The sequence below is a fragment of the Eschrichtius robustus genome, chromosome 11 (genome assembly GCF_028021215.1).
Source record: "Eschrichtius robustus isolate mEscRob2 chromosome 11, mEscRob2.pri, whole genome shotgun sequence".
Lineage (NCBI taxonomy): Eukaryota > Metazoa > Chordata > Mammalia > Artiodactyla > Eschrichtiidae > Eschrichtius > Eschrichtius robustus.
This window is the reverse complement of record NC_090834.1, coordinates 88355817-88383514: the sequence shown is the minus strand read 5'-3', so window position 1 is coordinate 88383514 and position 27698 is coordinate 88355817. Positions and strand designations below refer to the sequence as shown.

The window sequence follows — 27698 nt, the reverse complement described above, 5'->3', positions numbered from 1 at the left end:
TAAACATCACCACCACCACCACCCAAAAAAAAAAAAAAAAAAGAAAAAAAAGGAGGGAAAAACCCAAGACGCACTTCCTAGGAAAACAAGCATGTAATTTCTGTCCCTGACGGAATGTATTAAATAAGCAAACACCACCAACAAGCAAAACAAGTACTACAATGTAAAAATACTTAAAAACAAAACAAACCCTCTCACATGCATAAATGAAAAATTGCACACAAAGAACTCACATCTTTTCAAGCTTCAATAGTAAATATTCTGCTACTATTTATTAAATACTGCATGGTTTGCCCAAGCTAGGATGAAACCACATCATGAATCAATGAGCATTTTGCATTTTCTTTCATTATCTACTCAAAGTCATGCCTACTGCATCTCTAAACATTTTATTAAATCCAATTATACAGCAAACACTCCCAAAATAAACTTAGATTGTATTGCAGTTTCACTTAACAGTATATAAAATGCTGTGTTGTGACAGGTATCAACTATCCATTAGATACTGAATCAATTTTTCTTAAGCACTACTACCTGCTTGCTCTTCTTGAAGCTAGATCATTCTGAAAAATCAGACAGCAGAATTCAGCTATAGCAAACATGCTGCCCTCTTAGTAAGGAAAAAACAGCTACAACCTGAAATCATATCACACAAAACCAAAAATGAACATTACTCCATCAAAGGAAACTAAAAAGTCTGAACTTTAAGTGCTGCAGTCCTCAACATTTATATATAGTAATAACATTAACAACCTCAAATATTTAAGGCACTATGTGTGGGAACGGTTTACAATGCAGCTGAGATTATTAGAACAACATTTAAGAGCAAAGTCTAGGCAACATTGTGCCCATGCAAAGACACATGCAAATGTAAAGAACAATAGCTCAATTTCTTAGGTAAGTGACCCAACATTTATACACTAAGACACAGATAATACAATTCACTTGTATGCTGTAATTCTGACATATGTGCATCTGTTGCTCTAAATCTGTACACAGAATGGCTTCCCAAATATAGACGTGTCTTGCACTAGTTAGAAGGCAATTTTATAAAAAATAGCGGGAGCAAAACTGGACTTCTGCTCCCATAAGTCACCTGCCTAGAGTTACTACATAAGAAGATAACATGACCAAAGACAAGTTATACCAAATGTGCAAAACACATTAAAAGTGAGTTTTTTTTAAAGCTCAAAGTTGTTTAAATTGCACCCAAGTCTACATGATTCAAAAATAATTTTCTTGTGCCATGGCTAATATTTATTAAATACCATGTTTTATTTTTAATCAAATGTTTATATCATTGAGCTTCCTCAATATACTCTTTTGAATTTTCACATATATGGATACTGGCTGAGTTTGGTTGGACTCAGTGGAAATCCAGTATATGCAGGTGATGCTGCAATGTAAGAATGTGGTGGGAAGATTGGTTTGTACTGAGTCTGATGAATGGTTGGGGATGGTAACAGACGGGGATTTATGCCCACTGGGACTTGGTGAACTATGCCACTGGGATGGGAGATATTATAAGTTGGATGCTGTAACATAGGTCTTGAGGTACATGGAGAGGCTAAGAGGTGGGCCACTGGTGCAGCACTGCTGAGGGTAGCTGATGATGGGTATGGAAGTAGAGTAGGCTGTCCTCCGAGGTGCGTATTTCCAGCCAGATGGGCGTGCACAGCTGTGTGATTAGGACTTCCATGAGAAAGAGTGAATGGATTACTGGTAACACTAGTAGGGATATAAGCTTGCTGTCTTCGATGTCCAAAGTTTCCATTCCACTCCTGATGCCCAGATCCAAAGTGCTGAACCTATCCAAAAACAAAACAAAAAGATTAATTACATATTTTATAAGTCAAAAAGAAAGGGAAATTACAAGATACTCTGTGACTGATAACCCACAGAGGATCTCTCAGATCTTAGCTTATAGTAAGTATAAATAGAGTGGAGAAAAATATCGATCAATTTTATATATATATTAGTATTAGCATTTTAATATGCATTACTGCATATTATTATAATATTAACACTGCCACTACCCCTGCTAGTAGTGTCACTATTCCTACCACTACTGATAGCTACCATTTGTGGAGCACCGATTATATGTAAGACTAACACTTTACATACGAGATGGTATTTAATTCTAATTATAGTTATATAGCTATCATTCCCATTAACTGTGGTCCAGACTTGTTGAAGAGACCTGGCCAAGGTAGTATACATAGCATTTGGCAAAACCAGGATGTGAACGCAGGTCTGACTCCAATACCTATGGTCTTTTCTTTCCCCCAAGTGAAACACAACTGCCAAGCACAGTGCTGACCAGATGGCAAGTACTCAATAAGGCAGCTCTCACCATCACCACAACTAACACACAAGAAATGTAACCATCAATGCATTGGTGTGCATTCTGATTTAAAGGGTCTAAGACAACAAACACACTAAAAAACTTTAAGAGAACCTAAGAACCTAATCTTTCTGAAAAATTCAACTTCCATGGATAATCTGATAATTATCCTATTATTAAGCCAATTACTTTCTAAGTCACTTGGGATAATGAAAAGGGAAAAATTTATTAAGATTTTATACAGTGTGAGAATCTTTTTCCCCCCAGTTAGAAAACTGCTGAATTTGAATCCCAAAGACTCATAAATTCACAAACATACCTGACTGAAATTCAAATGCTGCTGCTGGAATGCTGATGTCAATTTTTGCTGACGATTACCTACTGCGGAAGGCTGGTTTAATCTTCCAGGAGCAGATCGTCCTTTTATTAATGGCTGGCATACAGAATCTGGCAACAACAAAATATCAGAGAGTAGCTGCTTTTCCTTCTTATATAAAAATTAGAAAGGTCTTTAGATATTTTACACAATAGTGATTTGAGAACCTTAAAATTAAATAAAAAGAAAAGATCTCATGGTTTCCAAGGACTGGGTGATATTAGAAGATGTCTCCTTTGTACAATAGATTTGGCAGGGTCTGGTTGGAAATTCAGAGATGACTTTTGGCTCTAATGTTCCTAAATTAAGACCTTTTAAGGGACGATCAGGGAAACAGAGAGGACTCAGTTTACCTGTGTTTGCCATATGCTCATCGGCATTTAATCCATTTTCTAGTCCCATTGGTGGCACCACAACAGTACAAACAGCTGGTTTGGTTTCTGTGTCAGCAGAGGTTACCAGTTCTGTGTTTTGATGAGTATCCGCCACAAAACTGCTCTCTGCAAACGGACTGTCATGTCCTGAAGAGTCTGATGTTGGAGAGCCATCCACAGTATCACAACTACTTTCCTGTTCTTCATCTGACATACTACAACAAGAAAGTATTTTTATGAACAATGTTTTTCAACATTAAATCTAAAGTTAAATAATTTCCAGACTCCCAGCAAATTGACAAGAATCTTATTCAACTATTTCATACCTAATTACAACTTCTTATCAAAAAAACATTTTTCATAGATTTCCTAGACTCTCACATTAATTCTCTTTTCAGACTGCTAACCCTAATTCTGTCTGTCTAGGAACACCCTCTTGGCACTTATTTTTCCCTCCTTTCCCTTCCTACTTGATCCTTAGTAGCAGTTCATAAAATCCCATTTATAAATTACAGAAGATTTCATCAAGACACTACAAAAGAAGTACTGTTCTGGATAACTGAAACAAAATGTACAAACATATAAGCATGCAACTTGCATATTTCAGATTAAATTCTAATGTTATATACGTGCCTTTAGTGATAATTTGGGTCCTTTTAACTAACCAGTTACCTGAAAGGTCTTTCCCACCTCTCTGAAGGTCTAGCCGGAGTCCTATTTCTCTTTTCGCCCTGACCCTTGGGCCCTGCCCACCACCCCCCAACTCCTTGGGATTTTTACAGCATTTATATTCTGTTTTACTACTCACTTCACACTTAACAATTTGAAGCATCTCTTTTTATATGTATATTTTAATTATATATTTTTATCTTTGTATCTTATTTATATATATACACATCTTACATGTATGTGTGTATTTACATATACGTATGTATAATATCAACTTCAAAACCACATTATAAACAAGTTATAAGAAGAAGATGTGTTAATACTTCTTTATGCTTCCACAGAGCTTAGTTATAACCAAACTATTCAAAACCATATTTCCTGACTAAGGAAAAAAGAGAAAACGAACAAAATTAAAGCTGAAATTTTTCAAATTTTGTTTCCACTAAAAAAAAGAATTTCTAAAAGCTAAAATCAAATGTATTTCACTGAAATTTTTATGGCTCATCTCTCAATGCATTAGTACATCATGCAGGTTAGGAGAAGCTCACTACTTTAGTGGCAACGCATGTCCCTGGCCAAAGGGAAGGGTAGGAAGGAAATACACATGAAACCATGCAAATCAATCACTATGAGAGAAAAAAAATCAGCAAATACTCTACTGACAGTGGGTCATTACTTTATTATGCAAAATATTCCTTTTTATTTTGCTGAAGTATATGTTCTTATTCCAAATTTAAATTACAATAGTAATCTGTGGAGCTGGAGTTGATAATGTGGCTTTTTCACCCTTTCAAAAACAAATGATTCTTTAAAAATCATTTATTAGAACCTCAATTTTTCATTTAGATCTGTTCTGTAATAGTAAAGAAAATTACTACTTAAAACCTGAATTTATAAAAAGATGATCTAGTTCAAAAATTATGATCAAGAGGGAAGTCACTGTGGTAAACTGGCAGGTACTTACTAATTTAAACAACAACAAAAGAAACATAGGCTTTTTAGTGGGCTTAATATTTATAATGTACTGCTATTGAAATTCCTTTACCTGTTCGGTCTCTTGCAAGGGGATGGGCTGGACTGCCCTGAGGAGCTGGTGCTCAGAGTACTATCAGGACTACTTAATGAACAAATCCGATCAATATTCAAAGTGCTCTGGCAAGCTTCACAATCCAGATTACCTTTGCATCTAAGTAAAGAGGGAAGGGAAAATTGGGTCAAAAATGAGAACATACTCCCCAAGTAGCCAAAATTTACATTATTTAATTAAGGATATGAAACAGTTAAGAGTGACCTACATGGACAAAAATCTAAAGCGCATAATACAGGAAAAATGCTATAGTAATCATGGCTAAACACTATTCAGGAAGTTTACTCTGAAGGACATGAACAGACAAGTAATAAATCACAAAGCTTTTTCTTTTCCACTGCAGCAGAGGGTGCCATCATCATTATTTAAGGATGCAGGAAAACCACAGGAAACTGCTTTTGGCACTTACTCTCTGAGCGAATGTCTCTGCGACGTCTCTTCCTCATCAGTGTCACTGCTAATGGTGATCACACTCACCGCAGGACTCGGGGAGTCAGCGATGATGATGGTTTGCCGCTGTTTATCTGAAACTGATGAATCAGAGTCCTGCCTGATAGAAGTTTCACAACAATTTCTTGCCTCTCCTTCTGAGTTATGATTGTCCTGTGTTTCTATGCAACTTGCTTCCTCGACATCTTTCCCATTTACTATCTTTGGAGAAATAAATGCTGATTGTGGGATATTGGTATTCTGCAATGAATTACTCCTGCAATCAAAGGAATAATGTATCATTTCTATAATCAAAATATATACATGACGTTTTTCTAAGACAGCTTGTTATAATTAACAATGCAAACCTTCATTTGTTAAGATTATAACACACTAACATACAGATCATGAGTCTGTGATATATAAAATACCTCTAGAAATATGAGTGTAGATTGCATTTACATATATTCAAATGGTCTTTTTTTTTTTTTTGGTAAATGTGATATCTGAGTATCTAAAATTGTCTAAAATTATAGGTAGATAATAAATCAAAAGGGCAATAAAGACAATCTTACCAACTGAAAGCATTTATTTCCTCTCTTCCTGGCTCCCATTCCATTAGTTTTACCAAAATACCTCTGAGAAATTGAGAAGGGAGCTGGCTTAGTGTTTGTAACAAAGCTATCAAAGAGGTCATTTTGAATACAACAAGAGTGACCCTTTGGTGTACATGCAAAATTTATTTTAATGATTAATTTTCAAAATGCAGAGGAAAGTTAAAATATCAATACCAACCTGTTCTGGCACAGTTTATTTTTCTTGGTGGTGGCAGGCTGAGGCCACACAACATGTGCGATGCCCACACTAATTGGCTGAGGGGCTGATAAGGTGATCTGATTGGTTAGAAGAGGTTGCGGCATCACTGAGCTGTAATGATTGCTGTGTGAAATCATTTTCCTAGGGAGAAAATTTAGAAAAATTGAATCCCTACTTTACCATATCTATTTTGCAAACTATTTACAAAGAAGTACCCTTGTTTTTAACTTACCCCCAGTCTCCGAGCCTTTGTGAACCAGCCATACCCTCAGAAGCTAATGTAGTAGTAGCAGGAGCCATGGGTGTTATCTGTTGCCAGGCAGGTACCAGCATCTGCTGTGTTCTACCAGACCATGTCTGTTGCAGCAAAAAAACAAAACCAAAAACAAAAGAAAAACTAGTATGATACAAGTTAACTCAAAGTAACAATCTTCTAGACGGGAATAAAGACACAGACCTACTAGAGAATCGACTTGACAATACGGGGAGGGGGAAGGGTAAGCTGGGACAAAGTGAGAGAGTGGCATGGATATATATATACTACCAAACGTAAAATAGATAGCTAGTGGGAAGCAGCCGCATAGCACAGGGAGATCAGCTCGGTGCTTTGTGACCACCTAGAGGGGTGGGATAGGGAGGGTGGGAGGGAGGGAGATGCAAGAGGGAAGAGATATGGGGACATATGTATATGTATAACTTATTCACTTTGTTATAAAGCAGAAACTAACACACCACTGTAAAGCAATTATACTCCAATAAAGATGTTAAAAAAATTAAAAAATTTTAAAAAATTTAAAAATTCAATAATTAAAAAAAAAAAGTAACAATCTTCTAATAATTATAAAAGTTAAAGTCAATAATCTACAAGGATCGAATCCCCATCTAGGTTATTTTCATTGTTTCCAACAGCACCAGCTGATATATTACAAATGGATTAGTGCCTCTACCTGAGTAAAAGGAGGACAGCACATATGTAAAAATAATGAATTATTACCAACCTGAGAAAGAACTCCTGGTCGGATCTGTAGTGGCTGCATGGCTGGGGCCTGTGTCACAAGGGGTACTGTATTATCTACCCTTATTGAATAACTAGTGGGTTTACCATGTGTTGCAGGAATACCTGTGAAATAGAAAAGAACAGTTCTCAAATAAAAGGAAAAACTTTTCTCTGAGTTACCTTATAAAACTCTTAAATTTATGAATTGTTAAAATTCTTATTAAGATTATGAAAAAATCCCCTGCATAAAATTTTCATAATATTAGAAAGCAATCTACTTGGAAAGTGAGATACTGTCTATCTACCTTGTGGTACATCATTCCAAAAATTATTATAGAGCTACTCTTTCTACCATTTTAAAATGCACAAAGTTGAATGATTTGTTTTTGAAACTTCCTATTCCTTTTAAAGTTTGCTATTATAGCTTTACTTTCCTTTTAGAAAGTTCTGCCACTGGTAAGACACGGAAAGGTGAATCTGGCTCAACATCCTTATCCTCTAGCAGGTAAATGTTCATCTTTTCAAAAAACTTTTAGCTATGCTTGGTATTCTCTTCTTTAAAACTATGATAGGATCTTATACATGTCACCAAAGGAGGAATGTATCACAACTTCAACTTCAATGGCCATGAGGGTTTACATGATTCAATAAAATTCAGGATGACACACTCATTTCAACCTCTAAAGGAAAAGCAAACAACAAACTTTTCTGCCTAATATGTTGACACAACTAAGCATTTATCATTGTGGTTTAATCTACTAGTATTTCTAGTGGAGAGCTACTGGAACTCCAGGAAAAACATGTTCCATTTTGCTTACCCCCTAGGAAAATTAGAAAGCAGGATTACTACCCACGTTAATCCTGTTAATATTAATATGTCCGTGTCATACATTGCAAGAGCACCTTGCAAATATTAAGTCTTATGGTACTAAACTTTAAGAGAGTAAAGTAGTATTACACCAACTAAGAACTTTGACTAACAAGATTTTAGGGATATCTCCTAAGATTAGTAAGCTGAGTTACTAGAATAAATTCACTACTTCATAATTCCAGTCTACTGTAGCACTTACTTTCAATATGGGCTGGCAGATCATTTAAACATAATCAGTTTTTGGATGAAAGTGACCTTGTGTGATCAGCCATTTAAAAAAAAATTTTTAAAAACAATTGTTTTTTTTTCCTACTGAAAAATAACCTTACACTTTTTATTGTACAAATATTTGTAAGTGATAATTCTAAGGAGAATTTTATTGTGTTTATTTTCTTCACAGAGGTGCTTATCCTACTGGCAGGAGGTTCTAACCTCTGAGCTCCACCTAAAGAGCTACATGTGAGGGACTTCCCTGGCGGTCCAGTGATTAAGACTCTGCGCTTCCCATGCAGGGGGTGAGTGTTCGATTCCTGGTCAGGGAACTAAGATCCCACGTGCTGCAGCGCATGGCCAAAAAAAGTTAAAAAAAAAGAAAAAGAAAAAAAAGAGCTACATGTGAATTAGATCTACAAAGATCTGTGAGTTATTTTCTTTAACTGACCTTCTAACCCTTTCCAAAAAGCGTGTCTTGATCAGCAAATGCTCCAAGGAATGGAATATAAGCACACCCAGGCTGTGTAGATATATTGCAGCAATAGAGAATCTCATCAGAGAAAAAAGCATCCTCACTTTGATAAGGATGAAATCACAGAGCAAATTCTTAAATCCCAAACAAAACAGATTGCCCTTAAATTCTCCTCGTAATCAATGCCGTAAGACAAGAATTCTCCTATAATCTTTTTTTAAATCAAATTCAAAAGTAGGTTCAGATCCCAATTTTCTATACGCTTATTAGGTTAGCTAAAATTTTTATCTTTGATTACATTTGCTTGATACCTGGAAAGCATGACACAAAACGTTTAAAGACTGTTCTAGTACAACAGAGGAGAATTTTGCTGGAATGCATTTGATTCTAAAATAGCAGTTTTCATCCAGAGGGGATGAATAAGTAGCTTTTCAGATTGCCAAATAATGTTAAATGCTTGTTTAGTAAATACAACAACCTACACTCAAATTTGTTAAGTAAAAGCTTGTCTAAGTCTTCTGTACTTAAACATGGCACAATATTAGGGATGTGGGGGCTTCCCTGGTGGTGCAGTGGTTGAGAGTCCGCCTGCCGGTGCAGGGGACACGGGTTCGAGCCCTGGTCTGGGAGGATCCCACATGCCGCGGAGCAACTGGGCCCGTGAGCCACAGCTGCTGAGCCTGCGCTTCTGGAGCCTGCGCTCCGCAATAAGAGAGGCCGCCATAGTGAGAGGCCCGCGCACCGTGATGAAGAGTGGCCCCCGCTCACCGCAACTGGAGAGGGCCCTCGCACAGAAACGAAGACCCAACACAACCAAAAATAAGTAAATAAATAAATTAAAAAAATATATATTAGGGATGTGGCATCCATATAGCTATACCTACACGTTATATCTATAGTATCTAAAATATATGAAACGCATGATGAACTTAAACAGTGTAGACCCAAGGTAAAAAATATAAAGTGAAGGACAACAGACATAAATTTTATTTTAAAATACAAAGTATAATGGTACCATAACTGCTACCCAATAATCATTTAAATATGTTTCTTTGAAATGGATTGGCACATTATGGGGTAAAGGGGTAAGAAGGTCAATAATGGGATTTTCTACAGAGATGCCAAAATGGATTAGAGGGAAAGCTTTCATTTCTAAGCAGACACTATACTAAGATAAGAAACAGTGAGACAACATATTACAGAGCCTGCCTGTTATGCTGCTGCAACTGCACCTGTTAGTTCTTTAAGCCAACAAATATTTTGCTTTCTCTCACTATTAATTCTAAAACTATTGTTCTTCACATTTGATGAGTTAATGAGCCTGACAGTATCTTCTTTTCTTTCTGTTATCCTTGTTAGGAACCACGTGCAGTTGTTAACATATGTACAGAAAGGTTACTAACGTTTTATTAATTATAAGCTACATAAAAAGATAAAAGATTTGCCTAACCTCATTGAATGTTTTAAGAATGATGCTCAATTGTATTTAGAAATGTGTCCACAAAGCCTTTTGGTACAAACAGAAGGTAGCTCTGAAAATAAAAAATCGTTATTCCAAACTTTTTTTTTTTTTTTTTTTAAGCTGTGCCGCACAGCTTGAAGGATCTTAGTTCTACTACCAAGGATCAAACCCAGGCCCACAGCAGTGAAAGCCCAGAATCCTAACCACTGGAACGCCAGGGAATTCCCTGCTACTCCAAATCTTGATGAAATATACCACACTGTAGGTAGGTGACCCCAAAACTGATTTTGGTACATAGAAGAGATCATTAGAACCTAAGAATCTACTAGTACAGATTAAAAACTCATCTAAGTGAAAATGTATTTATCAAGATACCACTTACGTAGTAACTGATTGAAAAACAAAAAAGCATCAGTCTTGCATGCTCAAGTACTTAGAAGTAAAATGTCTATGACTTACTATTAACAGTATGTGTATGTGTAATAGACAGACAACAAATATAACATGTTAATACTTGTTGAATCTAGGAGAAAGGACGTTATTATTCTTTGAACTTCTCTATATGTTTGAAATTTTTACAATAAACAGTCGAAGAAAAACAAAGAAACACAACAGCATCTTTAAGAGTGCTGACAATATGATATAGGTATTTTTATTACCAAACCAGCCATGGGTCACTGTCACAGATAACAGACCAAAGCTACCCTGGTAGAACCAAAGTGGCTAAAGAGCTGCCATGTTTTCACATCTCTCATTACCAGCCAAGCAAGTCAACAAACATATTCTTGGTGCTTTGTTAGGCACTGTGGGGAAGATTAAAATAAAAACTTAAAAAAGTTGCTCACATCCTTAAATGAAATAAAAATTTCAAATGTAACCTTCAGAATCCAGAAATATTACAGCTGGAAACGATCAAGATAGTATCTATTCAGTCTGTTTTCTTTGACAAAGGCTGAAGCAAGTTAACAGACTTGTCTGGGATGGCAGAGCAAATAGCAGAAAGAGAACTAGATCCCAGGCCCACTTAGCACCAAGAGCTCTCACTTAACACTATACAGCATTACCACCACGCTTCAAAGAGTCATTTCAGGCCCATTTGGAATCAATCTCTTGATTTTAAGATATAACTAGGTGTTACAGCCCAGCAAGGACAAAACGCTACCAAAGGACCTAGGAAAGAGGGCTTTATGCTAGCTATTCCAGTCAAAAAGTTCATTGCTATCACCCTTTTACCACTAAGAAGTTCCTCAGTGTGAAAATTTATGGCATCTTCAAAGGTATTCTGTCACCATCTCACTTGAGGATTTGATTTGATATTTTTATCTAAATAAGGGCAATTTGATCAAAATCAATCTTCAAGCAAACAAACAAACTAAGCTATGGGTAAAGAACAAGACTACAATATTCTAGGAAAGAAATCCTCTGGCCAAAACTTAAAGAACTGAGCTCTCAATCACTGTAATGTCCAGTGATGACATGCAGATAAGTACTTACTTGAACATCTGGAGCAGTTATACCCAGTATAGGATAATCCATACCTTTCTTTCCAAGTTCATTAATTTCCACTAAGGTATGTTATCATGCTAGACTCTACAGGAAATACAACTGTCATATGGTCCATTTTGTTAATGATGACTACAGTGGAGCTGCAGTCAAGAAGTATCACTGGTCGAAAGGCTACTGACCTGCTTAAATTAAATTCAAATGTAGCAGTAAATGTAGCAAAACCCATGCAGTATATTTAATGAATAGATGCCTAAACGTATTTTAAAGTAATGCATGCCTAAATTCAAAGTGTAATTTAAATAAAAGTATACCTTGAATAGCTGGTGGACAGATAATCAGGGTCTGCTGAAAAGCATCACCACAACCAAAATGAGCAGTTCCAGCCTGCAGAGGAATCCCATGGTGCACAACTGAATGAGCAGATGTGGTTAATGCCTGAAACGATAGACGTACATGGCATTCATTATACAGAGCAGGCTTCTAATTGCTGTACACATACTTTATAAGTAGAAATCAAATGCATTTCAAAAAATCATAATTCTATGATAAAAATGGACCCAGAAATTGATCTTACTGAAGTCTACTTTTTGTAGAGTTGAGACATAGAAGGGCAGGTAGATCATACTGAAAGAATAAAAGGTGAAGGAAAAAAATGGATTTGAGTAGATATGCTCCAACTGTTACCCTGAAATATTAGAGATTTAACAGAACAGCCATAGTAAGACTTCATCAGCACTGGAACTTCTAACTGCTGACATGGAAACTTCTGCATATTTCAAAAGCAAATGAGCAATCATTTAAAAAAAAAAAAAAAAAGAGGAGCATAAATTATCAAATACTATAAGTTCTTACCTGACTTCTTAATGTGCCAATTTTAGTAAAATTTGCTGTCAGATTAGCAGTACTGCTTGGAGCAACTGGTCTCAAGAGTGAAGTTTTATTGTGATTATTTGTGTCACATGAATTCGGATGGGACTTACAAATATCCATAATATGAAAACAGGACTTTACACTGCAAAAGAAAAATCGAAAGGTAATTGTAATATTATTTTGTTAATGTTTAGAGTAGTTTAAGATTAAAAATTATTTCTAAAAGGAAAAAAAAAGTCTATGGCTTACACTTAATCTGCATATTTCCAATAGTATTTCTACTAGGAAATCCTGTAAGATCAAATTTCAAAGCAAGCAGAAGTATATACTTGTATCTGGAATATTTTCTTGAGACAGCAAAGCAATAGTGGGCACTTTTTGGTTATAATTTTATGACCCCTACCCTAAACAGTTTTTTTCTAAACTTTTAAATCTCCACATCCCTAAATTAATGGCACCATGTATGTGGTTACTACGTTATTTTCAAAGTGCTTATATACAGAAACCATTAGACATTTTTAAGTACTGGGGGTGTGGAGACTAGTTGGGCTTTATAGAAACATCTATTTTAATTGTAATTCACAATAACGAATATCAGTTTGTTCCTTTACCTCCTTCATTCAATATTTTTAAAATATTAAAAGAAGCTATTTTAAGTCACTTACTTTACTCTCTTCAGCCTATAAAAAAGAGGACTGGGGTTCAAAGAATTCACAAGATTTGCCTAAGGTAACTCTTCTAAGTCCTTCTCAATTTGGGCATATACTCTTCTCTACTAACCCATAAAAAAAAACCTCCTTTCCTTCCACAACACAGACGGGAAAGAAGGGGGAAAAGAAAAGCAAATGCTGTGAAAGGAAATTGAAAATGGAGTTTGCAGGACTCAAAATTGAGGGAGGAACAACTTAACACTTCCTTTAACTATAAATATGCCTGGTTATTAAGGTAAGAATGTCATGTAAAACGACATCACTCAGTCATTCTCAGTATGCTATTTTGGAAAAAGAACATTGGAATGTGATTTAGATTTGCATTCTATTTCTACTCTGCAATTTACTGTCTATGTGAACTTGGCCAAGTTAGCTTAACCTCTTTTTACTCAGTTTACTTATATTTAATGAAGAAATTGAATCATTTTTCTAACACACTGGTTTACCACAAACAGCATTATCATTTCTCCAGAATCATTTTAAAAGATTTTAGAGTAACATACTGGTTGCTATGCGGGAAATCTAGAAGATGTTTCATATTAACAAAAGCATGGTTCAAAGTCTCTGCTGGAGTAATTCTTAAATCTGCATCAATCAGCAACATTTTTTTCAACAGACTAACAAATTCTCTTCTATCAGCTTTCTCAGCCAAAAGATCACTTCCTTCCAAATCCATCACTGTGTTCACCTGCAAAATCAAAATTTCAAGTCATCGAATAAAAATAAGCCATACAAGGTAGTATATGTTAAAGCCTCACAGTTTACAAAAAAAGCCCACAACACAGGAAAGAACAAAGAACTACAATTATTTTGAAATAAGAAAGAACAATTGAGGTTAACAAATCCTCAAAAATATTTTGAGGTACCAAAGAGCACTCAAAGCAGGAAAAAAAAATTTTTTTAACTAAACAAATAGCCACTTCTAGAGAGATGTAAGGAAAAGAAACATGTCTGTTAGAGTTTTCCTTTTTAAAGAAAATACTTGAATAATACAAATTAAATATTTGATAAAGATGAATGCAATTTAGTTCCTGAAACCTTAGAATCAATTTTGTTTGAAAAGCTTAAAAACAGCAAGCACTCTACGTCACGTAGAAAATGATTAACATGTTTTGGCATTCTTGGCATTCAAGTCCACCAACTTAAGCATAAGATTGACAAATGTGACTGTGGTACTCACATGCACTATATCATCCAGACTGTTGAATATGTACTTTCTGGCTTCTTTAGACTTCATTCCTGTCTCAGCCTCATGTTCTTCCAGTGTCTTATCGAATATATCAGAGAAGGAAAATATCTTATTACCCACCATTTGTAAATTCTTTATTTCTTCAATTCTGGCACATTTAGCCTAATATATTGAATATTCTAAGGCAAGTAGTAGTTTCAAAAGAATAACTATCAAAAATGTAATTTTGGGACTTCCCTGGTGGTGCAGTGGTTAAGAATCCACCTGCCAAGGCAGGGGACATGGGTTTGAGCCCTGGTCCGGGAGGATCCCACATGCTGCGGAGGAACTAAGCCTGTGTGCCACAACTACTGAGCCTGCGCTCTAGAGCCCGTGAGCCGCAACTACTGAAGCCGACCCGCCTAGAGCCCGTGCTCCGCAACGAGAAGCCACTGCAATGAGAAGCCCACTAACCGCAACAAAGAGTGGACCCAATGCAGCCAAAAATAAATAAATAAAATAAAAATTTTTTTAAATGTAAGTTTTTAGAAGTATACAAAAAATGAGAAGTTCAGGTTCAGATCAAAAAATATTACACATATAGATAAATTTCCTTAACAAAATAACTAAAGTTAATCATTAAAGATTTACTAATCCTAGGAATAAATTAGGTACTTGGGTTATGTAGTAAGTGGTTAGATTCAATCCCTGTCCTATAAAGCTTAATAAATGTAGAACTGGGTAGGGAAGATAAACACAAAATGATACACATAAAAATTTTTTTAACTATTTAAAATGAGTTAATAATTGTGTTGCCAGGTTAGAGAATGAGCTAAGGTATTCAGAAAGGACTCTCCTCGTTAAAAGGGGGGGTGGGGGAGGGGGACTGTCAAAAATGAGAATTCAAAAGAAGAAAAAAGTGCAATGAAAGAAAAATAGGCACAGAGTGTATTATCTGTGAACATGAGGCATCTTAGAAAATGTTTTTCTAAATATTTTTTTTAATGAATTACCTTTAATCTCCAACCAGAATGAGAGATATCTGTTTCTCTGCAAAAAAATCTTGTGGATTTTGTACCCACATTTAACAACTGTTCTCCTGGTAAACCTTGAGTCTGAGAAATGTATCGAATCTGAAAAATAATTTACAAAACAGAAGAGGCATTAAGATATTTATTGAACAACTATATCAGACACTAAGCTAGATGTTAGGTCAAGAGTTAAATGAGGTACAGTGTGTGCCCTAAGAAATCAGTCTAGTGGGGAACATAGAAGTAAGCAATTATAATACAGTGTAATATATATTGATATAATACAGGTATAATAAATACATGCCTTATGGAAAGGCAAAGAAGAGACACATAAAATAATTGTAGTCATATAAAGTTCCAGATGAGGTGATGCTCAAGTTGGGTCAAAAAGAACAAACAGTTTGTTAGCCCTGAAGGAATGGGAAAAAATCTGAATTGTTATGATTTATGCTAAGGTTATAATATGAGTAAATATGGAAAATAAAAAGAATACATCCACACATTCAGAGACTGAAGTTCACTAAGGGAGAAATGGCAAGAGACGAAATTGATCTAGCAGGCAAAGGGCTTTATCAGTAGGTTAAGAAGTCTGGATTTTACTCCGAGAGGTAATACTGGGAAACCACCGGAGAAACTGGAGAAATCTACACAGGCAACTGACAAGTTACTTGACTTAGTGACAAGCTGACGTGGTGAATTAGGGTTATAGGAGCATTGGAGGGGATGCGTCTATGTCACTAGCATATGTGTGCTTGAGTCAGTAGAGGAGGACACAGGTGTAGATGAGCTCTCTCAGGAGGACATTGAAAAGCTCCAGCCTCAGGGTCTCTGAACTCAACATCCTTCTGTTTGAACACTGTTCCCCCAGACATCTGTATGGCTAGTGCTTCACTTCCTTCAGCTCTCAGCTCAAATGTTACCTTATTCATGAGGCCTTTCATGCCCCACTAATAAATACGAACAAGCTCTCCCCTGCTCAGTACCCCTATCTCTACTTATTCTGTTGTATTTTTCTCTACTGTGCTTTTTATCATCTGATATTCTGTACATTTACTTTGTATTTTCTTACCCCATTCTGCAGTAGAATCTAAGTTTCATGAAGGGAAGAACTTTGTTTTGTTTTCTTACACGTACACCCATGACAGTGTCTGGTACATAGTTGGCCCTCAAATATCTGTTCCCCAGATCAACAACTGGGCAGCACAGGGAATAAACAGAGGCTTAACCCCTTGAAATTGTGTTTGAGAACACAGGATTCTTTTTTTAAACTTCAAGTACAACTAGTCCATCCTCTCCTGCATCTTGTATTTCTTCCTCTGTATGAGATTTTTGCCCTCTATCTACAAAAATGTTTAATATCTTCCAGCCTAAAAACAACAAAAAAACCCAAAAAACTCCCTTAACTATTTAAAACACTTTTCTCATTCAGTTAAAAGCCTTAAAATAGTGGTCTATATTTTACTTTCCATTCTAACCTCAACACACAACAACTGGAATTTTACTATTACTCTCACGAAATGATACTGTCCTGTTATTAACTGACACATTTAATAGTCCCATATTAATCCTTATCTTACTTCAACGCTATTGGCTATTTTCAAGTGAATAACTTGAAAACTCTGTTCCTTTCTTTTCCACATCATTCTTTTCTATTTCTCTTCCTACTTCTTCGCACTCTTTAATTGCCTTCCTCCATTTGTTATATGGCATTGCATTCTAGAGTTTTATCTATCTTCTTTCCCTCTACAAGCCCCACGTGCCCATAGTTTTATCTCTAATTCTATGTCTAAATATTTATCTCTAGCTCTGGAGCTGTAGATCCAACTGCTTGCTGATACTCTCCATCTGGCAGGCCTTTAGGTACCTCGAAGTGAACATATTCTAAACTGATTTTCCTTAAACCTGTTAATCCTCATGTATTTCCCCCTTTGGAGACCACCACCAACCACCCGAATCAGAAACCTGAAATTTATGCCCAACAATTACCTCGCCCTCATCACCCAACATCCAAAACCGTAACAATTTTACCTCATTAGTATTTTTCATAACTGTCTCTCCTCTCCATTCCTCTTTCAGGTCTTCTTCAATTCTGAGTTATACAATCTCACAAGCCTCCTAATTAGTCTACCTGCCTCCCTAATGACCCCATCCACTCACTCCCAATTCATTATTCACATTGCTAAGAACAAGAAATTGCTAACAGCCATTTTAATAAAATGCAAATCTGATTATTACTCCACTGTATAAAATTACTTTACTGCCTACAGGATGGATTCCAAATCTCTAAACATGGCACACAGGCCCTCCAGCTTTATCTCTTCCGGGCTCTTTACACGCTCCTGTACTCCAGCCCCCTCTAGCACCTGCTAAACCTTGCATGGGTTAGTTTCTCTTTCCTAGATTGCTCTCTAACCCCTACTTATCAACATCCCTGTTCCTCTCCCTCCTTACTCCCCTCCCTGCCACTTCACCAAATCCATGTGGCAAATTTTACTGTTCCTCCTTCAAGACTCAATTCAAGAACTTCTCCTCTGTAAAGCTAGGCCTAACCATCCAAAACAGAGGCAATCACCTTCCTCTGTGCTACCATCACACCTAGAACATAACAATTTTACTGCATTTATAACACTACATTACAATTATTTTTACATGTCAGTCTTCCCTGCTAGACTATGCCCCTCCTAACAACAGAGTCTATGTTCATGCATATTTGTATCCCCAATTTTACATGAAATGATCTCCACCTTACAAATTAGTTTCATTACATTAAAGTGCAGTACCTCCCGCTCACCCCACATCCCCCAAGTGCCTGAGTTCCCTGTTTTATGGAAACAGAAAATGAAAAGTACTAAGAGCTTAGTACCTCGATGTTGCATCAGAGTATCACAGATGGTAAGAAAGGTGCTCAACAATTCAATTTCAACAAACATACACAGGGCATTTATTATGTGTCAGATGCTAAAGCTATGCAGAACAATAAAATATGTTGCCAATCTTCAAAATTTATTCAAAAAATTCAGTAGAATAAATATTTAAGCACATAATCTGCAATTAAACTAGGAAATGCCATTATAAAGAAGAAAACAAAGTGCTAAGAGAATACAATAGAGCAATTAATATACCTAAGAAGTTGAGATGGCACTGAAAATACAAAACAGCAAATGAACCTGCCAAGTTTATTTTTGGTCGTAATGCCTGCCAGTCATTTGAAAAGAACTTGGTCCATCTGTATGCCCCTCCTGTCTCCAGTGGATGAAGGGTGCAGACCTGACCTAGAAGCAATTAATTCATAAATTTGCCTTGTGAACTCAACTAGAATTAAGCTAAGCAAATCAGATTTACAGTGTCGGAAACGCAAACTAAGAAATTCCAGATACTGTTGGAGGATGAGCTGAAGAGTTATAAGGCAGAGCTAGAGTTTGATGACCATGTTAACATAACCAGAGTTAAGAATGAGCAGAAATTCTGAGTAGCAAGTTAGAATCAGAACAGATAAAAGCACTTAAAGAGCAGCTAGGTTACACTTAAGATCGAGCCCCAGAGTGAAATTCTACCAAAGCCTATTAATTTCTCTAAGTGTTGCCTTGAATCTAAAAGCACCTTCAACTCCAGACTTCACAAAATCGAGTCATAATAAAGCTCATTCTTGGATTTTTGGACAGTCCACACATAAATAAATGAACTCTTCCTTGAGTCAACTTGAGAAGGTCTCTTTGAGACCTGAATAGCTTGACAAAATAGAATTCTTTGAAGATTCCCACCCCCACCCCTGGAGTGAGCTTTATTCTTCTTACATAAGATATAATTTGATATTACCAAGTATAATAAAATTTGAATATAAATTCAGGCTTTCAGCTGTTCTGGATAAGATTCTACCTAAACTCTAACAAACATTTTTCAAGAGCAATCAACATTTACCAAGTAAATACTGTCCATTCATCCATAAAAATATTATTTTATTTCCTAGAATGTTACTGATATTTCCCAGCAAATATAAGTCAAATCAAATACATATAGCACTAATGAGACAGTAGATTTAATTGATATTTATAGGACATTCCATCCAAAAACAGCAGATTACACTTTCTTCTCAAGTGCGCACAGAACATTCTCCAGGATAGATCACATCTTGGGTCACAAATCAAGCCTCAGTAAATTTAAGAAAGTTGAAATCATATCAAGCATCTTTTCTGACCACAATGCTATGAGATTAGAAATGAATTACAGGGAAAAATACGTAAAAAACACAAACACATGGAGGCTAAACAATACGTTACTAAATAACCAAGAGATCACTGAAGAAATCAAAGAGGAAATAAAAAAATAACTAGAGAAAAATTACAATGAAAACACAACGATCCAAAACCTATGGGATGCAGCAAAAGCAGTTCTAAGAGGGAAGTTTATAGCTATACAAGCCTACCTCAAGAAACAAGAAAAATCTCAAGTAAACAATCTAACCTTACACCTGAAGGAACAAGAGAAAGAAGAACAAACAAAACCCAAAGTTAGCAGAAGGAAAGAAATCATAAAGATCAGAGCGGAAATAAATGAAATAGAAACAAAGAAAACAATAGCAAAGATCAATAAAACTAAAAGCTGGTTCTTTGAGAAAATAAACAAAATTGATAAGCCATTAGCCAGACTCATCAAGAAAAAGAGGGAGAAGACTCAAATCAATAAAATTAGAAATGAAAAAGGAGAAGTTACAACAGACACCGCAGAAATACAAAGCATCCTAAGAGACTACTACAAGCAACTCTATGCCAATAAAATGGACAACCTGGAAGAAATGGAGAAATTCTTAGAAAGGTATAACCTTCCAAGACGGAACCAGGAAGAAACAGAAAATATGAACAGACCAATCACAAGTAATGAAATTGAAACTGTGATTAAAAATCTTCCAACAAACAAAAGTCCAGGACCAGATGGCTTTATAGGTGAATTCTATCAAACGTTTAGAGAAGAGCTAACACCCATCCTTCTCAAACTCTTCCAAAAAACTGCAGAGGAAGGAACACTCCCAAACTCATTCTATGAGGCCACCATCACCCTGATACCAAAACCAGACAAAGATACTACAAAAAAAGAAAATTACAGACCAATATCACTGATGAATATAGATGCAAAAATCCTCAACAAAATACTAGCAAACAGAATCCAACAACACATTAAAAGGATCATACACCACAATCAAGTGGGATTTATCCCAGGAATGCAAGGATTCTTCAGTATACGCAAATCAATCAATGGGATACACCATATTAACAAATTGAAGAATAAAAACCGTATGATCATCTCAATAGATGCAGAAAAAGCCTTTGACAAAATTCAACACCCATTTATGATAAAAACTCTCCAGAAAGTGGGCATAGAGGGAACCTACCTCAACATAATAAAGGCCATATATGACAAACCCACAGCAAACATCATTCTCAATGGTGAAAAACTGAAAGCATTTCCTCTAAGATCAGCAACGAGACAAGGATGTCCACTCTCACCACTATTATTCAACATAGTTCTGGAAGTCCTAGCCACGGCAATCAGAGAAGAAAAAGAAATAAAAGGAATACAAATTGGAAAAGAAGAAGTAAAACTGTCACTGTTTGCAGATGACATGATACTATACATAGAGAATCCTAAAAATGCCACCAGAAAACTACTAGAGCTAATCAATGAATTTGGTAAAGTTGCAGGACACAAAATTAATGCACAGAAATCTCTTGCATTCCTATACACTAATGATGAAAAATCTGAAAGAGAAATTATGGAAACACTCCCATTTACCATTGCAACAAAAAGAATAAAATACCTAGAAATAAACCTACCTAGGGAGACAAAAGACCTGTATGCAGAAAACTATAAGACACTGATGAAAGAAATTAAAGATGATACCAACATATGGATGTTCTTGGACTGGAAGAATCAATATTGTGAAAATGACTATACTACCCAAAGCAATCTACAGATTCAATGCAATCCCTATCAAATTACCAATGGCATTTTTTACGGAACTTGAACAAATCATCTTAAAATTTGTATGGAGACACAAAAGACCCCGAATAGCCAAAGCAGTTTTGAGGGGAAAAAAACGGAGCTGGAGGAATCAAGATTCCCTGACTTCAGACTATGCTACAAAGCTATGGTAATCAAGACAATATGGTACTGGCACAAAAACAGAAACATAGATCAATGGAACAAGATCGAAAGCCCAGAGATAAACGCACGCACCTATGGTCAACTAATCTATGACAAAGGAGGCAAAGATATACAATGGAGAAAAGACAGTTTCTTCAATAAGTGGTGCTGGGAAAACTGGACAGCTACATGTAAAAGAATGAAATTAGAATACTCCCTAACACCATACACAAAAATAAACTCAAAATGGATTCGAGAACTAAATGTAAGATCGGACACTATAAAACTCTTAGAGGAAAACATAGGAAGAACACTCTTTGACATAAATCACAGCAAGACCTTTTTTGATCCACCTCCTAGAGTAATGGAAATAAAAACAAAAATAAACAAATGGGACCTAATGAAACTTCAAAGCTTTTGCACAGCAAAGGAAACCATAAACAAGACGAAAAGACAACCCTCAGAATGGGAGAAAATATTTGCAAATGAAGCAACTGACAAAGGATTAATCTGCAAAATTTACAAGCAGCTCATGCAGCTCAATATCAAAAAAACAAACAACCCAATCCAAAACTGGGCAGAAGACCTAAATAGAAATTTCTCCAAAGAAGATATACAGATTGCCATCAGACACATGAAAGGACACTCAACATCACTTATCATTAGAGAAATGCAAATCAAAACTACAATGAGGTATCACCTCACACCAGTTAGAATGGGCATCATCAGAAAATCTACAAACAACAAATGCTGGAGAGGGTGTGGAGAAAAGGGAACCCTCTTGCACTGTTGGTGGGAATGTAAATTGATACAGCCACTATGGAGAACAATATGGAGGTTCCTTAAAAAACTAAAAATAGAATTACCATATGATCCAGCAATCCCACTACTGGGCATATACCCAGAGAAAACCGTAATTCAAAAAGACACATGCACCCCAATGTTCACTGCAGCACTATTTACAATAGCCAGGTCCTGGAAGCAACCTAAATGCCCATCAACAGACGAATGGATAAAGAAGATGTGGTACATATATACAATGGAGTATTACTCAGCCATAAAAAGGAATGAAATTGAGTCATTTGTTGAGACGTGGATGGATCTAGAGACTGTCATACAGAGTGAAGTAAGTCAGAAAGAGAAAAACAAATATCGTATATTAACGCATGTATGTGTAACTTAGAAAAATGGTACAGATGAACCGGTTTGCAGGGCAGAAATAGAGACACAGATGTAGAGAACAAACGTATGGACACCAAGGGGGGAAAGCCGCGGTGGGGTGGGGATGTGCTGAATTGGGCAATTGGGATTGACATGTATACACTGATGTGTATAAAATTGATGACTGATTAAAAATAAAAAGTTATCACAGGACAAAACGATAAACTAGCATAGGCTGCTGGCTCCTTCCCTAGAACTCAAATTTGGAGGCAGAATAACAATGGAGGTTGATGAATCTGAATAACTAATATACAGACTGTGAAAACCCTCTTCAAGCAATAGCAGATTGACAGTGGTAGTAGGGTAGAGGTGGAGTCTGGAAGAGGGCCAGTGCCAGGGAGCTAGGGCAGACTAGGGCAGGGTTCAGCTGGACTCTTTTAGTGTCTTGAAAGTATCATTATCCATGAAGTAGTGTAGAGGTGGTCTACTGCTAATAGCATAGCTTCTAAATTCAGACTGCCCGTGTTAGACTATTGGGCAAGCTTATTAAACTTCCCCACACCTCAGCTTTCTCATCTATAAAACTTCATAGGGTTGTTGTGAACATTAAATGAGTTAAAGTGTTGACAGTTCCAGGCACACAAAAGAGCTCGATAAGTATTAATTAGTAACGTTACTACTATTGCCCACTGTACTGCCACTGTAAGGCAAAAAATAAGTTAAAAAAATAAAATAGCAACAACACCCCAATTGGGTATCCAAGTATATCATGGCAGCTGATGCCCAGAATAGGAAACAGATAACAGACAGAGGCATGCCCTTTCACATCCTAATTAGTTGATCATAATCCAGGGAGTTGAGGAAATTTTATGAAATTCAACCACATAAATAGACTAAAGTAAAAAAACAACCCCAAAAAACCCCACTCGTGAATATTTTAATAGATGCACAAAAGCATTTCAGAGTCCAGAACCAATTTAGGATTTTAAAAAAACCTTAAAATTAGGAATAAAGGGATAGCCCTTATCTTGAAAACAGACATTTATCAAAACCTATACAGCAAGCATCATATTTGAAAATGAGTATGAAGTCCAAGACTGGAACCAAAAAACACATCACTCCTATTCGTTTGCATTCATATATCTTGGAAAATACCTTTTAAAACACTGAATTGATAACTGTGTGGCTATTTATGCTGTATGCTAATAACTTTTTTCAATTACTGTACCCTTTTGGAATTAAAGTAATATACATTCTGAAAATATTGTTGATCTGGATCAGATAACACCTCCCAGTTTAAAAAAAAAAATCTGTTATAGATTTTAGAAAAACTGAGCTTTGGTCAGGACTTTGTGTTAAATTACCATTGTAACGTTTGACAAGTCATTTCATTTTTCCAGGCCTCAGTTTTCTCCTTTATAAATGTGAAGGGGTAGTAACTAGATAATCTGTAGGGTCCTTTTCAGTATCAACATTAGTTGTCCAACACTATAACTGTAAAGTCCAAATCCAGAGTACAATAGCAAACTGACCTTTATATTGCCACTAGATGGTGTCCTGCTCCAGAGTACTATGTATGTCATAAATTGTGGTCCACAAAGCCAAAGGTATATTTCTAGAATTTGACAGGTACCTCAGTACTTCAGCAGCTAAGGGATTATGGGACTCTCCAACTAGATCACTAACTCTTTCAAAACTAGTAACAGTTTGGCACCTGCATCGAAGTTAATGATTGGGTAAAAAGATGAAGGAAGCTAGAATGTACGGAAATTTTTATGGAAGTGGTCTTTTAAGAGGTATGCTGAACATGGAGGGGGAAAGTAGAGAATATTTAAAAAAAACCTGGCCTAAAAGAAATTTTATGGGTAGAAAGTCATTGGAAGAGGATAAGATTAAAGTTAATGATAACATCTAACCTAATAATTAATATTAAATGACTTTTAGGGTCATCTCAGCAACATTTAAGTCACTAAATTAACTACCTCTCATATCCCCTTTTATATAGAAAGCTAAAATCAGGCATTTTGCTACAAGTTATGTGTGCTTTAAAATGTTCTGTTTTCTATTTTTTTCATGTTTAAAAGTTAAATAGTATATCATTTAAATAAAAATACAAGCCAGACAAAATATATGTAACCACTGTTAATTCTGACTAACATTTTCTACTAAAATATGAGTTGAGTATATATCTCTCTAATAAGGGAGATGCTATGAAACTTTCAAATAATAGTGAAGAAGGTAACAATTACCCAAAAAAGAATCTTGATATTAAAAACCAAGTAAATAGCAAACAACATTGTCTAGTAGCTTAGAGAGACTAATGAACACACCTGAAAACTACCATGAAAAGTGTGTAATGAGGTGATTTGCTGGATTCTACTGAGAGTCATTTCAATAATGTTAAGCTAGACTTTTAGCACCACCAAAAACAGCTAAAAATACTAAAGAAGGTTAGGGTGACTGAGGTACTTAAGACCACCAGTAAAGGTCGTTGGTTCAAGACCAGCAGCTATGATGACTTTTATTCCTTGGGACAGGCGGACATTTCAGCCGTCATCACCCAAGTGATGTCTGTCACCCAAGCAAAGCACTATCATTTAAATGGACACAGTCCAGCCCTTTATATATCTATAATATAAAAATGGTACCAAAAAAATTCTCCCAAAAGGTTTTCAGGCCTGTGGATTATACCCTTGTTTATGAAAACACTTTAAAAATCAAGTTCTGTTTTGAGATCCTGAATTTAAATTCCGTTAGATCCCAGGTTTTGCCAATTTATTCTAAAAAGAGTCTCACATGTATTGTATACCTGGGAAAATGCATTCCTGTAAGTCTATTATTTTTCTTTACATTCTACCAATTCTACTGGGTTATCACGACAGTTCTATTACCTGGTCATACTCCAAGGCTCCTGGGTAGAGAGGCCATCCAAGGAATAATTCTGCAATCACGCATCCCAGTGACCACATGTCTATGGCTTCACAAAATGGCAACCCCAATATAATCTCTGGAGCTCTGAAATTTAAAAAAATAATAATAATCAATCAATCAATCAGAGCAGTTTTCTTTTAAAATTATCCGATTCATCTGATATTCTAAGAGAAGTTTGTAAAATGAGAGCGAAATCATCTACTATTTATAGTAAGTCTTCATTTTTCAGAACTTGTTGAAACCTAGCCATAATCCTGAATTAAACTTCAAGGGGTGCTATGAGTACAACATTGCTATGATAAAATATCTATACTTAATCCGAGTTTTACTAACATGACAGTAAAAAAAGGAAAAGCATAGATCTTGTTTTTGAGACTACAGGAGATTAGAAATAACACACTAGAAAGAGAACTGACAAATTAAAAATACATGCACCATGACACCAACAGAACTTAAAGCCAGACACCGGAATATAAGACCCAAACCAAACAAAACAAAACCCCAAAGGCTAACCATGGATCTAGACGTGGGTATTACTTCAGAAGATAATAATAAAAACTGGGCTATTTGTTATCCAAAACAGATAAGACCAAGTTCAATATATTCAGCCTTAAAAGGCAGAAAAGTACTGGATACATCAAAACAGTTAAAAAAGCATTTTAGCACTTGAAGAGCTTTGATTATTTGGAAAATTATTTCATGAAAGATACAATTCCCTGGTAAATTATCTTGCTACTTCACATGACTTTTCCATAAGAAAATTAACATTCTAAGAGTTCTCTAAATCCAAAGTCATACAATCATAGTTATCCTGCACAGTCTCAAACTTACAGAGGAGTTATAAGAACAGTACAATAAATACTTTCTCCTAACCCACTTGAGAGTAATTTGCCAAATAATGGCATGCTTCGTATTTCCTACAAACAAGAATATTCTCCTACATAATCACAATACAATCATCAAAATCAGGAAACAAATACTGATACATCTCCACCATCTAAGCCTTGGACTGCGAGTTTGGCCAATTACACTGATAACGTCCTTTACGAAAAAGAATCCAATTCTGAATCATGCACTGCATTTAGCTGTCATATCTCTTTCAGTCTTTTGCAATATGGAATAGTCCCTCAAGTCTTTCCTTGATTGCTATGACCCTGGCATAAGATATTACAGGCCAGTTATTTGTTGAATGTCCCTCAGTATGGGTCTCTCTGATGTTTTCTTGTAATTAGATGAGGGTTATAGATCTTTGGGAGAAATGTTTAAAAAGTGATGGGGTTTTTTTCTCATTATATGCTATCAGGTGGTACAAAATTTTGATTTGCTCCACTACTGATAATATTCACTTTGACTACTTAACATGGTATCTGCTAGATTTCTCCACTATCAAGTTTCTCCTTTCCCCTCTGTAATGAAGTATTTTGTGGAGTTTCAATTTGAGACTGTACAAATAATCCAATTTCAATTTATTCATTTATTTACCTACGTAAGTATAATGGATTCCTATTTTATTCAATGGGTTATAATCCATTACTATAATTACTTATTTTGATGCTCTAATTTTCCCAGACTTGACCAGTCGGAACTCCCTCAATGAGCTATGGGTCCTCATTACTATTGGGATGGCACTGTTCCCAGGATCTCTCAGTGTATATTTTATACAGTTAAAAAAAATAAGCCTTCTGCTAATTTTTTTTAACTGAGAGTGCTGATTGTCACTATCTCCTAATGCGGTGGTTCTCAATCTTGGCTGCACATTACAATCCCTTTGTCCTGGCCACACCCCATACCAATTAAATCAGAAACTCTGGGGATGGGAGGTAGGCATCAGTAGTTTTCAAAGCTCCCCAGGTGATTCCAACACATGGCCAAAGTTGAGAACCAAAGCACTAGACTCAAGTAGTTAAACCCAATGGAAAAACTATTCCATCTCCTCCCTTCAACTCTTCTGATCAGAATAAGTTCAAAGGATAATAAACAAATTGTCTTCTACCATAGATTTGAGATCTGTCCAGTGACTCTCTACTCCTAAACACCTCTGCTATAACTAATACTTAAGATTCAGTAGACTCT

The 27698-nt window shown here is 35.9% G+C and overlaps 1 protein-coding gene across 2 annotated transcripts in view; it reads right to left on the bottom strand.

Annotated features, from left to right (window-relative positions):
- Nucleotides 1-245: 245 nt before the first annotated feature.
- The window catches only part of HIPK3 (homeodomain interacting protein kinase 3), a 92649-nt gene continuing 65196 nt past the window's right edge, over nt 246-27698 (bottom strand). The window contains exons 3-17 of one of the 2 annotated variants that reach the window (XM_068554195.1): nt 25586-25709; nt 15378-15497; nt 14377-14463; nt 13700-13884; nt 12469-12628; nt 11928-12051; nt 7094-7215; nt 6328-6452; nt 6075-6236; nt 5855-5917; nt 5260-5556; nt 4809-4949; nt 3074-3309; nt 2664-2791; nt 246-1808 (exon numbers count right to left, since the gene is read on the bottom strand). In XM_068554195.1, the coding sequence (XP_068410296.1) occupies nt 1332-1808; nt 2664-2791; nt 3074-3309; nt 4809-4949; nt 5260-5556; nt 5855-5917; nt 6075-6236; nt 6328-6452; nt 7094-7215; nt 11928-12051; nt 12469-12628; nt 13700-13884; nt 14377-14463; nt 15378-15497; nt 25586-25709 (2551 nt within the window). In that variant the 3' untranslated portion in view covers nt 246-1331. The remainder of the gene's footprint in view (nt 1809-2663; nt 2792-3073; nt 3310-4808; nt 4950-5259; nt 5557-5854; nt 5918-6074; nt 6237-6327; nt 6453-7093; nt 7216-11927; nt 12052-12468; nt 12629-13699; nt 13885-14376; nt 14464-15377; nt 15498-25585; nt 25710-27698) is intronic. The other variant, XM_068554196.1, reaches the window with a different exon arrangement.